Source organism: Phyllostomus hastatus, unplaced genomic scaffold (genome assembly GCF_019186645.2).
Source record: "Phyllostomus hastatus isolate PE091 unplaced genomic scaffold, TTU_PhHast_1.1 phas_scaffold_317, whole genome shotgun sequence".
Classification (NCBI taxonomy): Eukaryota; Metazoa; Chordata; class Mammalia; order Chiroptera; family Phyllostomidae; genus Phyllostomus; species Phyllostomus hastatus.
This window is the reverse complement of record NW_025334023.1, coordinates 2,768,262-2,784,994: the sequence shown is the minus strand read 5'-3', so window position 1 is coordinate 2,784,994 and position 16,733 is coordinate 2,768,262. Positions and strand designations below refer to the sequence as shown.

General features: G+C 41.7%; 1 protein-coding gene across 2 annotated transcripts in view; it reads right to left on the bottom strand.

Moving 5' to 3' along the window:
* Positions 1 to 1,518: 1,518 nt before the first annotated feature.
* The window catches only part of PAAF1 (proteasomal ATPase associated factor 1), a 32,044-nt gene continuing 16,829 nt past the window's right edge, over positions 1,519 to 16,733 (bottom strand). For both annotated transcript variants that reach the window (XM_045817760.1, XM_045817761.1), the window contains 6 exons: positions 12,720 to 12,914; positions 10,225 to 10,316; positions 8,500 to 8,615; positions 6,976 to 7,058; positions 5,491 to 5,573; positions 1,519 to 3,478 (listed from right to left, as the gene is read on the bottom strand). In XM_045817760.1, the coding sequence (XP_045673716.1) occupies positions 3,401 to 3,478; positions 5,491 to 5,573; positions 6,976 to 7,058; positions 8,500 to 8,615; positions 10,225 to 10,316; positions 12,720 to 12,914 (647 nt within the window). In that variant the 3' untranslated portion in view covers positions 1,519 to 3,400. The remainder of the gene's footprint in view (positions 3,479 to 5,490; positions 5,574 to 6,975; positions 7,059 to 8,499; positions 8,616 to 10,224; positions 10,317 to 12,719; positions 12,915 to 16,733) is intronic.

The following is a 16,733-nucleotide window of genomic DNA, read 5'->3' as shown; positions in this document are numbered from 1 at the left end:
AGGAGCAGAGAAGAGACAGGGAGAGAGAGAAAGAGAGAATATGAATGATAAACATAATAAAAAGTTAACAACTGCCCTGGCTGGTGTGGTTCAACTGGTTGGAGTGACATCCCTTAATGGGGGGTGGGGGTTCGATCCCCTGTCCAGGTGGGTATAATCCCTGGTCCAGGTATGTGCAGGTGGGGCAACCAACAGACGTTTCTCTATCACACTGATACTTCTTTCTCTTCCTCTATCCCTTCTTCTCTCTAAAAGTAATGAAAAAGTGTCCTTGGATGATGATTGAAAAAAGAAAGAAATTAACAACTGTCACCCTGGCCAGTGTGGCTGTTTGTTGGAGCATTGTCCCGTAAACCGAAAGGTTATGGTTTGGATTCTTGGTCAGCACACATGCCTGTCTTGTGGGTTTGGTCCCCTGATCAGCATGTGTACGAGAGGCAACCAATTGATGTTTCTCCCTCACATCGAGGTTTCTCTCCCTCTCTCTCCCTCCCTTTCCCTTTCTCTAAAATCAACGTGCATGCCCGTGGGTAAGGAAAAGAAAAAGAAGTTAACTGGGAGGAGATCTGGGTGGGGATACAGTGGAATCCTTTGTACTATTATTGCAACTTATTTGTAAATTTGAACTTCAAAATAAAATAAAGTAGAAGAAATATATAAAAGAGGTCTACAGAGACTTGAGTTCAAGAAAAAGAAACCTTTACCTTGCAAGGCTGTTGTGAGGACTGTGCTTGGCAGAGTATTTACTCAATAGCTGATGCCACAACAAGATTGAGAAACAGAGGTAGTATTTCTCACAAGAAGTCACAAGGGGGCATCAGAAAACCAAGAAACAGGGTCTAGCACAGAACTCACTGGGCCTTTAGTGTTATGGATGGGGGTTGTCCATCCTTCCTTACCCAAAATGCACTCCTCAACCCAAATCCTCAACCCAAAAGAAAAAACAGCTTTGTCTGTTGCCAACTAGGGATTTTTCCATTCAAAGTGGACAAGGCTTTGGGCACCTGAGAGCTAGTTTCTGCTCCTTCTGTTTAATTCTGGGTTTCATGGCAGCTGTCAAGGGTCGTTAATTCCATCACAGCCAGGATACTAACCCTGGAGCCCTATGACAAGGAGCTCATGAATGTGACAGCAAATGGAGAAAAGTGAGCCCTGGAATGGGGACTCACAGCCATAGTTGCCATGTAATGAACTCGAGCCACATCCTGCGTCACCCTGTTTTCTTCATTTGACTTCCTAGAGGTACCCCATGGACCTCCTAGGAATCAATGTTTCCGTGTTCTGGAATGTCTCTTTGGGTAACCTGACCCTATTACAAATAATGCCCTTAAGTGAAATAGCTCTATTCCCAGAGGACTCGTGACCACATGGAGGAAGGAGCACAGACCTTGCAGACAGACTGAGCAAGGTCCAAATCAAGGCTCTGGTACTTAATTTCTTGAGCCTCTATTTTCTTTTCTGTAAAACAGGATTGTGAGGATTAAAGAAATAAATAAAGCACCTAGAACAGAGTAGGTAGCCAGTAAATTAATTAGTGTTTTATTTTCACAATTTTGTTTAGCAATTAGCAACAGGTAGAAAAAATGGGATTTAAAGTTAAAACAGAATAAGCAAGAAGTAAAAAGGACTCACGGACATGGACAACAGTGTGGGATTGCTGGGGGGAAGAGGGTATAAGGGGACTAAATGGTAATGGAAAAAATATAATAAAGATTTTAAAAAGTCAAGATAAACTGTGTTCAAGTTCCTGTTCTCTATGACCCTTGGCAAATCACATCATCTCTTTAAGCCTCACTACTAAAATGTCTCAAGGTAGTAATAAAGATTACATGAGCCCTGGCTGGTGTGGCTCAGTGGATTGAGTGTCGGCCTGCTAACCAAAGGGTTATCAGTTCGATTCCCAGTCAGGGCACATGCCTGGTTTGTGGGCCAGGTCCCCAGTAGTGGGTGCACTAGAGGCAACCACACACTATGTTTCTCTCCCTCTCTTTCTCCCTCTTTTTTCCACTCTCTAAAAATAAAGAAAATCTTTAAAAAAATTTCATTATCTACATAAAAAAAAGATTACATGAGAATATACCTTTAAGAATTCTGTAAATCATACTATTACCCCAGACAAAAATTACCTTCTTCCCTTAAATAAATTCCAGAGCTTTGCCTACATGGCCCACCTCAAATGTGGCATGGTCCAAGAAACTTTCTCTTTAATAATCTCTAAAATGTAAATTATATGGTATTCATGCTCTGGAAGTTAAAAAGAATGAGTCAAGTCTACATGTATTGAGATGAAAAGAATTCAGTCACTGAGTGAAAATAAGCCAGGGAATACATACCTTATAATTTCATTCTTATGTTTAGAGAAAAAAAGAAGTAACTATGTCACACCCTTGCTTAAAAACTCCTTCACAGTTCCCCACTGCCAACTAAGTGAAGTTCAAACTCCTTACTGGCATGCAAGCCCATTCACTATTTGGGCCCTGCCAACCTCTCCAGCCTCATTTCCTACAGGCCAGCCTGGCCACCCCATGAGTCCTGGGTTCCATCTATGACTAAAGTGCCCTTTATCATCTCTTCCTCTAGGTCTCAGACTTCGGCATACATCCAAATCATGGAAGGCTTGTTAAAATATTGATTGTGGGCCCTCCCCTAGAATTTCTGATTTAGGTCTGAACTAGGGCTCATGGATTTCTAAGTTCCCCGGCAATACTGATACAGCTGTTCCAGAGCCCGCACTCTGACAGCCCCTGCCTTCACAATCACCTGTGTACAGGCTGACAGTCCAAGTCGGTTTACCTGGACAGAAAGTCACAGGTGGCAGAAACCCCTCAGTCCAAGGGAAACTGGGGTGGCTGGTTTTCCTCCCTGTATAAAAATCTTTCCCAGGTTGCTGCTTATGGGACATTTACTGCTGCTGTGAAGTAGCCTTTCTCTATGGCCAGGCCAACAAGAAGCACCTGAGAAAGGAGTTCCATCAGCTTGACTGAGTTTTTGCTGGAACAAGAGTATTTAACAAAGTTTTTCAAATTCAGACTTCTCCAAATGTATTCTCTTTATTTCCTTCAGAGAACAGGCTTTAGTCCTCTGGTCCTATAAACATTTAACACAACTGGTGTGAGATCAAACTGCAAGCAATCCATAACCTCACCCTGTGTTGCTGGGGTGACTTTATACAAGAAGTTGGGGCAAATGCAGTGAGCACATGTGAGCTCCTTATTCAGCTCAAATGAGTCTTGTTATGGAATGACAGTTGTGCATGGCCAATGGAGTTGGCTTTCTGTGACTTCCAAAGGGTGCCCAAGACAATAAAGGGCATGGTTCTTGGGAAGGACTGATGACGTTTCTGCTCATTGTTGATTGGGGTCAAAGGTTTTTGTTGAGTGGGACTTCTCTTTCCGAGGAATCAGAGGTCGGAGAGCTGATAGCGCCGCACAAGACCATCTCGGCAGCATGTGTAGATCTGCTTCTCCCACGTGGCCACCTGGAACACAAGAGGTCACAGCCCAAAGTAAGCCTGGAATTCTTCCATTTCAGAAAGATACAGCCTAGTCACTCATCCTCTCCTAGTACAAGGGAGTCTGAGAAGCTTTACTGACTCCAAAGACAAGAAAAGAACTATATCCACATGTATTTTAAAAATGGCTGGCCAGGGTCAAGTGCACTATGGCTATAGAACAGAGATCCTAATTAGTCAAGTGGAGAGCAAACCCACTAGTGTTATGCATGGTTTAGTGCAGAGAGTCTAAACCCTCTGAGCTACCTGGGGAGGAGATGGTCCACAGACAGCCCTGGGTATCCCTGAACCTCATACAATTGTATGTAAACCAGTTCTCAATACGTGCCTTTTTTCTGAGAGTTTCATTGACTTCTCAAAGAAGTCTACAACTTAAAGAGGGTTAAGAATCCCTAAATAGTGGACATAGCATGAATTCAGGAGTGAGCTTTTGGAATCTTAGGTTGGGCAGTATGCAGCGGCATGACCACAGGCTACTTCCTCAACTTCCTCTAGTTTCCCCATTTCCTTATTTGTACAAAGAAAATGACATGTTCACTTACAATATAGAACACTATACAGAAACTTTTAGAAATGAAGTGGATCTATATCCATTTGTACGGAAAGAGCTCCAAGATGATAAGTAAAAAAAAAAAGTCATAAGACAACATACGAGGTCTATCGGGAAAAAGTCCAGCCACTGTTAATATAGTGAGAATGGTTTGCATGATACCGATGTAATGTGACAGCCAACCAGTGTGGACTGGAATGCACATGTGTGAACAATGACAACCTCACTGTACTAGTCAGTAGGGCTGGTAGATGCCATTGACTGAGCATGTGTACTGTGTGGCCATCAAATTCAAAATGACTAAATGAGTTGAAATTTTACGTTAAGCTTGAACATTCCTCCACAGAAACTATTTGCATGATTCAGAAGGCCACAGCTATGGGCAACTGGTGACTGGCAGCTTCATCACAACAATGTGCCCCCTCATTCATCATGTCTGGTGCAGAGTTTTTTGTGAAACAGCAAATCACCCAGGTGACTTAGCCCTGCTACAGCCCAGATTTGGCGCCCTGTTACGGCCTTTTCCAAAACTAAAATCACCTTTGAAAGGGAAGAGATTTCAGACTGTCAATGAGATTCAGGAAAATGTGACAGAGCAGCTATGGTGATTGGGAGCACTGTGTGAGGTCTGAAGGTGGCTACTTTGAAGGGGACTGAGGTGTCATTGTCCTGTGTACAATGTTTCTTATGTCCTGTATCTTCTTCAATAAATGTCTCTATTTTTCATATTACATGGCTGGGTACCTTCTGGACAGACCTCATATATAGGATGATTCCAATTATGTACAAACTGAGATAAAACTGTATTATTTACATAAATACATAAACACAAAAACAGTCTTCAAAGACAGGTGTCAAACTGTTAATGCTGGTTACTTCTGAAAAGAACTGAACTAAAATAGACTTAGAGGGGACTTTTAAGTCTATATAATTCTGTACTGCTTGAATTTTTATAGGCAGGTAATAACTGTATAATTTTTTAAATTAAAAAAACAGTAATAGTAATACCTATACTTCAAGGAATTATAACATTTAATCAATGAGATAATATATATAAAAAATCCATCACAGTATCTGGTCAATAAATATTATTTCTCCCTTTATTTTTCTCTTTCCTGACTAATCAAATAAGACAATCACTCTTGAACTAATCATAATAATAGTTAATATTTAGAGAATATTTTAAATTTACAAAGAGCTTTCATATGCATTATGTCACTATTGCCCTCCTTTTACAGATGAACTGACAGACTGGGGAGGTAAAGTAATTTTTCAAGTTTCTAGATCTGACTCAAAATTTTGATTTCTTTCTATCTCATTCCTAAGTATTTTATCACCCAAATAATCACAAAATAGCTGGATTCAGTCCCCTCCAAAGCTCTAGATCCAGGTGAGACTCCCCGAGACCGGTCTGCAGTCGGACCTGTACCTTGTACACAGGGTCGCAGTCGGCCCCAGTGAGCTCAATGACATAGTCTAGGTCTTGCTGGACAACGAAACAGCTTCCATCACCTAAAGCAGAAAGAAAATTGAGAACACTGAAAAGACAGCTACATGCAAAGGAGTTTTTTTAAAACCTCAATATTTCAGAAGATAATCCTAAGACCCAGAAAGGCAAACAGGTCTCATGACGTAGGTCAAGTATGAGGACTTAAGGGTGGCTGCCTAGAATGCTGAGCCAGAGAGGATCTGCAGGCCGGGTGCCTTCTGAGAGAAGGCTTGTCTTTGTTTTCAAACCATTCCAAAGGGCCTCATAGATCACCTGTTTCCAACTCCTGAAGTAACTACAGAATTCCCTCCGCAGCACCTTGCAGAGTAGCCAGCCAGTTTCAGTGGACACTTTTTTGGGTTTCACCAGTCTTTAATGTCCTGGACCCAATCCAGGACACCACACTGACTTAGTTGCCAAATTTCTTCAATTTCCTGTTAACTGTTTTTGAATCACTAAATGAATCTAATCTAAAACCACCATATACCTGGACTTCTTATTAAGTGAAGTAGTACAGTTTCCTAATTATTGAAGCCATTTTTAATTGGGTCCTGTTACCAAGAGCCACAAACATCCTAACTGATACCCTGAGAGACTCAGGTAGGATGGTCCCTCCAGCCCATACTGTCTCATCTTCTCACCTGCATCACTCCTGTGAAGATTCACAGTGTCCCTTAGTGAACACCTTGTTCCAGTCATTTCCCCCAAACCCACTCCCCAACTCCAAATATCTTGTCCTGGCTACACCACTTTACCTGGACTATTTATGTAAAGCCTCAAACATAGGACCTACTGCATAGCAGGCACCTAGTAAATGACAGATTCCTTCTTTTTGCTCCCTTCCTTCATCTGTGACTTTGTACAAACTATAGCTTTGCCTTGCAACGGTCATCTCTCCATCTCCTGCTGGTAAGATACTCATCAGCACACACATCGCCTGGTCTGTGAAGACATCGCTGCAGCACACCTACCACCAAAGCTAGCTGTTCTCCACGTTCCCACAGAGTTTTCGGCTGCAGTGCTTATCAAACTGTACTCAATCACATATCCACCGCTGTCCGTCTTACTAACTATAAGCTCCCTTAGGGCACACTGTAACTGATTTGTTACTGAAACTCAATGTTGTACAATAAGGAACAATACATTTACTCTACCAATGTTTATTGAACATCAACTACATAGTGGGCACCGATCTAAATGCTGGGATAGTAGTACAATGAATAAGCCACAGTCACTCCTCTCAGGGAACCTGGACTGGAGGGGGACACAGACAATTACAACGCAGGGTGATAAACACTATGTGATAAGCACAATATGCCAAGCATTCATGGAGGACCGTGCCCCTAGCCCTAAAGACCAGGCACTTAAACCTATGTTTAATTGAACCACATGGAACCATCCGTCTCCACTGGCCCCTGGACCCACCTTGGCTTGCAATGAATCCATCTCTGAATCTCAGCAGGGACAGAACTGGAGCTCCTGATCTGTGGATGACTTGTACTGGAGCCCTAGGATTCAGGGTAAAAGGGGCAATTTTAGCTTTTTTCTTCAAAAGCAATGCCTGAGTATATAGTACTAACCACGTGACAGCAGACAGGACGTAGGTTAATGGAGATTCAACAACCACACAGCCTCTTTCCTGCAAGACTCTTAAATGGTAGATCAAGATAGTGCATTCACACCTTGGAGTACATGTAAACATGTCACTGAGCTGAATGAACCTGGTCACCTCCGGCATCTCCAGTTGTCAGGGAGGCCTGACAAGGGTTTAACACAACAATGTTAACAATATGTTAACGTTTTTACTTATAGACAATTAAGAAAGAAGTGAAATATTAAAGTTGTCAGACTTTGTAAAACAAAATGGAAGATAAGTGAGAACAATATATATATTATATGTAAGAGTTCATAATAGTAATCAGAGATTCCCTGTCTCTGAGGAGGCAAAAACAAGTACAAAAATAAAGTAACAAATTATGAAAGAAAAGTATAAGCTAGTCACTCTTTAGCTGGAATTTCTTCACTGCTCTTGGAATAAAGTCCAAGCTCCTTAGGCTGGTATGCAAGTCTTTTCTAAGCAAACTCGCACTTTCCTGTCTGGCATGGCTTCTCACTGCTGTGCCGCTGCAGGGCACACACCTGTCATACTAAACTACTTCCACATGCCCTCGTGTTTCCCTACGTGCCGTTCTACCCAGGGCAGGGCCCTTTCTTCCTGACTTGTAACTTCCTACTGGACAAGGTGCAGTGAAAGCCTCAGCTCCCTAGGGATGCAACCTCACCTTCCGGCCTCTCCTCGGTGCTTCCGCCCATCCCTGTGTACCGCCCTTTCAGCCCACTGGTCACCGCACCGTGACAGTCCGGTGTGACTATCAGATTCCAAATGCCTCCTTTCCTGTCTTTCAGTGTCCTGCACAAGCCAGAGCCGTTCAGTATCAGCTGAACAAAGGAAGGAAGTAGGAGGAGGAAGAAACTGTAGACACTGAAAAATCCTGGGACCAAGGTTATGTGATTTTCTCTGGATAGCTTTAAGACCAGAAGAAGGCCTGTTTTAGATAGGTTATTATAAAAGCTAAATGAAGAACCAGAGCTGGCTTACTTGAACTTGAAAACCGATCAGTCTTAGGCCAACCCAGATCTAACACCATAGAGAAAATTACTGAGCTCCCCAAAATTAAATTTGACAATTACTTTAAGTGAAATATTACTTTAGTATTTAAGCTTAATTTCCAAAGCAATCACTACACTTGGACAATCATGACAGTATGAGTCAAATTTCCTTTCAATATGACTCCAAGAATAATAAAAAAACTCCAGAAAATTCACACCAGAAAACCTTTATAAATGGAAAAACATACCCTTGGCTCAGCAGTCATCCATATGCTACGCTGCAGTCAATAAAAACCCCCACTCCGTAGGTCTACGTCACACAGACACGTGGTGACTCACCTTGGACTCCTCACATCCAGCTGATAAATGTTTCCATCCTGTGTCCCAGCCAATAGCAAGAAGCCAGAGAGAAAAGTACAGCAGTTGAAGGCATCTGAGCCAATAAAGTGGAATATCTGGGAACAAGTAAGAGACAAAAATGCTGCTAAAGCTTAATTTGTTTCCAAGAATAAACAGGCATGAAGAAAAGAGAAAGTTTACTATTTGTAGAGATATTTTCTTTCTTCCCCCGTAAAGCATTCTTAATCTAAACTATACATTCGTTAACTGAGGAAGAAGCGCTCCCAAGATTTCAGGAACCTGAGGCTGGCTGAGGACTTCTTCAGTAGTTTATATCATAATGTATTCTGAGGCAGCGATTTTCAAACTACTAACCCTCAACACACTGACTCACAGGATCTTCAACACCAAAAATCCTTCCTTTTCCTGTTTTCATTACAACCTTCCATTTGAGAAACAGTTGCAATTCACACATTTAAGATTTGCTTCACGTCACTTCTAACCACCTTTTGAAGGGAAATACTTTGCAGGAAAAGAAACAAGCTTAGCCCTTGTGGGGTGACTCAGGTTTGAGCATTGTCCTGTACACCAAAAGGTTGTGGGTTCGATTCCTGGTCAGGGCACATACTGAGATTGTGGGTTCAGTCCCCAGTTGGGGCGGCAACCCATTGATGTTTCTCTCTCTCTCCCCAACCCTCCTCTTGCCCTAATGTCAATAAAGATATCCCTGGGTGAGGATTAAAAAAACAAACAGAAAAAAGTTAAATAAACTGGCAATTTAAAGAACCACAATTCTCCCATGTACTTGAAAAAGGAAACGATCTGATTTTTATTTATTCCTTACTGTTAGCTCAAATTGATAATTTCTCCCTTGAATATTCTACAAAGGAAAGAAACAAAGTAAAGCAAAACAAAACAAACAAAAATCCTTGATTTCTCTTTAGAAGTAAAAGCCAGCATGGAAATTCAAGAGTGCAAAGACAATATGATAAAGAATGGTGATGTTTCTGGAACAAACAATGAAAATGGAAATGTCACCAACACAATGAAATAGCAAAATAAAATGAAAATACACACCCTATGGCTAAACCAAATCATTAAAGTTATCTGACTGTTGGAAAGAAATTTTAAAAATCTAATTCAGGGAACTCAGAGTTTAATTAAGAATACAGTATACTCAGCAAAACCCCAGAGGATGAAGGAAAAAAACCAACTAATTCTTCTATAAAAGACAATTCTGATCATTATTTGATCTAGAGCCCTGAGTGTATGATGCTTTACTCAGAATTTCTTCACATTACCTCAGAGGTAGAAAGGGGTCTATATAACCTCATTTCACATATGAGGATCAAGCAGGAAGGTCAAGAGGGAAGGAGTAGCTTAACAAATAACAAAGGTCGCAAAGCAATAGAGCATTTAATCTTCATCACATAACCCTATGAGGTAGGTCCTACCAGGTCCAGTTTAATAATGAGGAAATTGAGGGTCAGAGAGGTTAAGTAACCTGTCCAATGTCATAGCCATTAAAAGGAAGAGCTGGGATTTAAATGTTGCCCTATAACAAACCCCATGCTTTTAACTGCTACAACGTACTGCCTCTCACTCATGTAATTTTCTTAAAAGGTGAATACAGCGAGCATGTAGAAATATTTCTAAAACAGCTTATCAAGAGTCAAAGTGATCCAGCATCCTCAAGAATTCAAAGATCTTAGAGGAACCACTTGCCGGCTGCCTGCTCTGTAGTCCCAAGCACTGAAGCTTCTTATCTTCCTGGGCCAACAGCAGCATTTTCGATTCTGTTCCAACCTCCCGTTCACCTGCATGACAGATGAGCTATATGTCAGTAATGGGCTAATCAGCTGGCAGTACCCACAAAGCACAGATACTGATGGCTGTTTACTGAATTACTTTGTTAGTGATTCACTCATTAATTTTTTTAAAGGTTTTGTTTATTTTTAGAGAGAGGGAAAGGGAGGGTGAAAAGAGAGGAAAACATCGATATGAGAGAGAACATCGATCGGTTGCCTGTTGTCTCTGTCCCCAACTGGCAACTGAAACCACCAAGTAGGCACATGCCCCGACCGGGGATCAAACCCGCGACCTTTCACTCTGCAGAATAATGTCCAGCTAACTGAGCTACACCAGTCAGGGCCACTGATTAATTTTAAAAAGCACTTATTATGTTCTATATCTTGACTGCGGTATTGTTTATATGACTATACACATTTGTCAAAACTCACAGAAACTGTACAATTAAAAAGAGTGACTTTCATGTAAAATATATTTCAATAAACACAACTTAAATACATTATTATTAAGTCCTTTGTAAAAAAATGTGACAAGATACCATACTAGGAGCAGAGGTACAACATTGAACAAAACAGTCTCTGCCCTCAGGTCTCTTCCAGTCTGGAGGAAATAAAATGTATTCATTCACTAAATATTCATTGAGGGACTACAATGTATCGGACACTATTCTGGGTGCTGAGGAAAACAGTGATGTACAAACAGACAAGGTCCTTTAGGAGTTTAGGGGAATGAGGAAACAGTGGAATAGGTAGACAAATAGGACACTTTCAGAGAGTGATGAGTTTAAAAAAGGAAATAAAACAGGAAAATATGACCAGAAGTAAATAGACAGTGGGAAGATTGGGGGGGGGGGGTAACTTTAAATATAAGCTTCAACTTTAAAAAGGCTCCTTGGAGTCCACTTTTCAACTGAGACCTGAATAGTAAACAGAAGCCAGTCATGTGAAGAGTTTCGAAAAGCACTGGCCAGCAGAAGGCATGTGCTAAAAAAACAAACACAAGGCCTGTGGCTGGGACACAGTGAGCCTGGCAGAGGGCAGTGTGCCGTGAGGCTGGAGAGGAACGCAGGGGTCAGCAAGTGTGAGGGTTTGTGATAAGCCATGGTGAGAGGTTAAGATTTTAATGTATGTCTAAAATAGTAGCGACAAACAACAGTGACAGGGGCTTGATTTGTGCTTTTTAAATGACCACAAAGGAGAAGAGTACAAGGAACAGATGATGATGGATTGCACCAGCGTGCTGGCAGGAGGGAGAGTGGGAGGGAGAAAGTAAAGAGGAAAAATTAGAAACACTTTGAAGGCAGAGATGACAGACTTTGCTGATGTGGGACATGAGGAAAGGTGGGGGTAGATGGTGAATGAATCTTGGGCTTTGGGCTTGAGCAAACCAGAAGACAGGGAAAAACAGATTAGGGGGTGGGGTGGGGATGGGAAATAAGAAACTCCTTGTCAGACAGGGCAAGTCTGAGCTATTAGGCTTCTAAACATAGTCAAAAACTCAAGCCTATACTTTAGACATACTTTTGGAAATCACCACCTTAAATACAATACTTAAAGCCATTGATCATCTAGGGAGAAACTGTAGTTAGAGCTGAGGGCCCTCCAATATTTAAAAGTAGAATAGGCCCTGACCAGGGGGTTCAGTTGATTAGAGTGTTGCCCTGATATGCCAAGGTCATGGGTTCGATCTCTGGTCAGGGCACACACAAGAAGCAACTACTAACTGCATAAATAAGTGGAACAACCAATTGATGTCTCTCTCTCCCCTCTCCCCACTTCTTTTCTCTCTCTCTCTCTCTAAAATTAAAAAAAAAAATACTTTAAAGGTAGAATAAAGGAAATTTATAAAAGGAGACTTAAAAGCAGCAGCCAGTGAGGTAGGAAGAAAAGCAGTGCAGTGTGGTATCATGGATGCCAAGGAAGAAAAAGAGTCCTGAGAAGAGGAGCTGGTTACGTTGAACCTGCAGAGAATCCAGAAAGATAAGCACAAAGCAGTAACGCTGGATCAGGCAACACGGAGTGGAGTCCCTGCAGCCCCTGCCCCAGCTTCCATTTTCCCATCCTGCCCAGGCTTGTCCGTTCACCCAGAACCCATTCTTCCAGGTTCAAGTCAACTTCTTCTGTGACATATTTCTCATTGACACTGACTTAAAGCACTCTCTTCTTCCAAGAATCACTGTTATTTCAGTTAAGATTTTATTGTCCTGTTTTACAGGCATTAGTCTCATCTGATATGAAACTGTAACTACTCAAGTGTAGTAACTATGACACAGAGCTCCTCTGCAGATTCCAAAGCAACAGGAACAATAGGTTTGCAATAAATATTAATCTAATGGTAGAAATTGAAATACCAGCTACAGAGCAGGAAAGGAAAAGGAAGAAAAGGAGAAACTAAAGCAAATATGAACTTACTGGGCACCTGCTCAGGCGAGCCGAGGTTGATGGAGTTGTCAGCAGCACCCACAGCCACTCCATTGATGGAAGAACCACAGTCCGCAATGACTCCCAGGCAGGCTGACCGCCCACAGTCCCAAAGTCGTGCTGTTCCATCCCGAGAACCAGATACCACATTCCTGCCCCGCTCAACAATGGCTGTATCTAGGATACCTGGCAAAAGGGAAAAGAAAGACCCTAAGATGGAGTAGGGAGTAAAGAAATTACAAGGGCAGAGAACACAGATCCACATAAATGACTCCATTTCTTCACAGATGTACTGGACATAGTCTACATGCTGGGCATGTTCAAGTGCTGGAAAAACAAATACATAGAACAGAGGAGTCCCTGCTTCCCAAGGGCACAAAGACTAGCTGTGAAAGCCCTGGCTGGGTAGCTCAGATGGTCAGAGCGTTGTCCCAACGTGCCAAAGTTGCAGGTTCCATCCCTGGTCAGGGCACATGTAGAAGTCAACCAATGAGTGCACAGATAGGTAGAACAACAAATCAATGTTTTTTCTAAGTAAGAAAAAAAAAAAGACTACCTGTGGGAGACAGGCATAGAAAAAGCAGCTTTGGATTTTTTTGGTGTATGTGGAGTATTCTAGAGTAGTGTTTTTTGAGATTTTATTTTGGCTTAAAAACCTGTTTTTTAGGCAAAAATTAAATAGACACCTTAGAGAGTGCCATATGAAAATCACTGTCTTAAAAAGACCTGCTGCTTTCATTGAGAACTAAATGAAAGGGTTAGTCTCCCCATCTCAGAAGAGAGGGTATGACTTCTGATCTGGCCAAGATGGAGTAGCCCCATTCCTCCCAGGTCTTTCTTCTTGCAGCAATAAAAATCTGGACGTAATGCAACAAACAAGCAGGAAGACTGAAAGATGGAAAGAAGGCAGACCACCGGTGGCCCTCAGGGCTTGAAGAGCAATGAGTTCCCTAGATTTCCTTATTGCTTCTCACATATCCCGGACGGGACACTGCAGAAGCCTCTAACATGGAACTGAGTAAAACACTAGGCACAGTTTAAAAAAACAAACACACACCAAAAACTCCCAGAAAAGTCTATTGCCCCAGGCAAAAGCCTGGGAAAGAGGTGGCCTGTGAGAACAGAAAACCCACCCCACTCAAACAGCAATAGGAAAAACCGCTACCTCTCCCTCATCCAAAGTTTCAGTGGGGCTGAATCAGGAATGATCTTCTACCCCAACTCCAAGGAAGTGAGAGGTAGCAGTCTCATCCCTCCACCCAGTGACACTAACCAGGCCCAGCTGGGGACTGTCAGCAGGGTCCAGAGGTGAACTGAGCCTCCACCCCCACCTGACACGAACAGGTGGAAAGAGGCAGAATAAAGTTGTGGGAGATGGCACTCCACTTTCCCCACCCACCCACCCTGGTGTCAATCAGAAGGAAAGTGAGCTGACAAGCCCCCTTGAAGGCAAGGAGGTGGTATAAGTTGAGGTGGCTGCAAGTCATGGACCCACTTTCACCAGGGCCAAGGGGAAGCTGAACTACCACCTCACCTGTTTACAAAGAGGCCCTGTGAACAGTGCTTTGCTCTTGCCAGAGTGGTGGTATAGGAGCCCAGCAGGAAGCTATTTGATCTACCACCATAGATTTGACAAGCCTTAACACCATAATTTGACAGGGACTGCCTGCTAAAAAAAAGACCAAATAAGATCCAGAGTGTTATAACATCCAAAATATCCAGATTTTATACTTTCTTTTTAAAGAGAGAGGGGAAGGGATGGAGAAAGAGGGAGAGAAGCTGATCAGCTGCCTTCCATACATGCCCTGACCAGGGACCGAACCTGAGAACTAAGCATGTGCCCTGACTGGGATTCGAACCTATGACTTTAGATTTGTGGGATGATACACAACCAACTAAGCCACATCGGTCAGGGTAGATTTTATAATTTTGGGAGTCCTTTTATTACCCATTATCTGAGTTTTGCTATGGTGTCTGGCCTTAGAAGCACAGAGTGTAAAAAGTTAAAGGTAGTTATAGACACAGAGTTATAACACAGTGGCATATGTGTGATAACATGGGGCTGTAGAAAGCAGAAAGTAATCCGACCCTGTGGTGATACAGTCAGGGCTGGTACTTGTTTTCTTAAAACCTACTTACTGATCCTATGTAAATACTTGCAGATTGACTAACAAGAGTACCTGACCAAAGGTCACTTAGTCAATCAGTGATCTTTGTCTTGCTCCCATTGCTCTGAAGATGAGATGACTTCAGATATACAAACCTTAATAAAAAAACTTCACAGCAACTCAACATAAGGTATAGGTGATGGAGAACCCATGCAACTGACTGAATGCCTCAACTCTTACTGGAAATTTCACCTTGAAAGATTTCTTCAGAAAAAGATGAATTTATGAAAATGCCACAAATTAAAAAAGTAGCCAATTTAGGGCCTGTCTGAGAAAATATGATTAGAGACAACTCATACAAGAGCTAATCACGATGTAAGCTTCCAAATACACCCAATTTAAGGTAAGGACTAACTCCAAATTAGATAGCTGACTACAGTTGGAAAAATGTAATCCTTGCAATTATCCATCTACTGGATAAAAGCTACTATAAACAAGGTTTTAAAAACAGTCTTCCTCTCAAAAACAGATCTAAGGAAGCAACATGTTATGCTGCTTCCTTATATAATATTTAATTGTATCTTATATTAATAATTGTAAAGTATTTTGAGTTAAAGAAAATGCACCTTTTCACTCTATCTCCATAACACATTCAGCATAAATCTACCTAGAAAAGGATCTTATATCTTTTCAGAATCCTGTGGAATCACCAGTAGGAACATTAGGAAGGGCCTCCAGCTCTTATTAAGCAATCAAAGATCTGTTTATGTCTTTATTGGAACGTTACAACTATTTAAAAATATTGAGTTTCATGGAAGTGATTTAAGCTTCAGAAAAAAGAAAAAGTTCTTAAAAGCATGTACCCATGGCTGGCTGCTACAACTATGGTTAGGGAGCTGTGAATGGTATTACCTATGTACAAATTTCAAGTAACGCTCACCAAAAATCTGCCATCTAGAAAGTTTTCCTTTTCTACCCCCACCCCAGAACTTTCTCACAAGGCCAAAAGAATGGAACAAACTATATGAATAAAAGGTGAAATCAGCCCTGGCTGGTATAGCTCAGTGGATTGAACTCTGGCCTGAGAACCAAAGGGTTGCCGGTTTGATTCCCAGTCAGGGCGCATGCCTGGGTTGTGGGCTAGTTCACAGTAGGGATTGGATGAGAGGCAACCACACATTGATGTTTCCCTCTCTCTCCCTCCCTTCCCCTCTGTCTAGAAATAAATAAGTAAAATCTTTAAAAAAACAAAACAATGAAACCAGATTAAACCAGATTAACAAAAATCCTATAATCCACTCTAAGCCCAGTGACACTTGTGTATTCTTAAGGAGAACTGAAGAATGTTGGGAGGCTTAGGATTCATGTGGAGGATTCATGTGGAGGGCACACGCAGTAATCCAAAGGTATCCTAACTTGAGTTAAGTGCATATTGATGTTGAATGCACAGTTTGTTATGTTCACTATGCACAGTCATGCATGGTTCCACTGGGAAGTTCCTCCACACCTTAGATGTTCAGAAGCATAGCCAGATAGGTGATCCCTCCGTTTTCCTCCAGATTCCTTTGGTTCCTGGACTATGCAAGCTGCTCTGACTCCTTAGACCTGTCAGCTCTTCAGGCTAAATGTGAAGAAGGCTCCAAATATCCTTTCTGTTCCCTCTCCATGCAGCCACCTACTTGCAGTTTTAGAAGTAAACTATTTATTTGCTGAGGTTAACGTGTTTACTAAATGATCTCTACCCAGTTTGACAAACCATTATAAAGAAATTAAAACTTAAAACTCAATCCTTACACATAAGATATTTATAATACAGTCAAGTACACAAGGCAAAAACACTGGGTTAAATGTCCTAAGTATAGAGCAATACATAATTAATTATAATTAATTCCCAAAT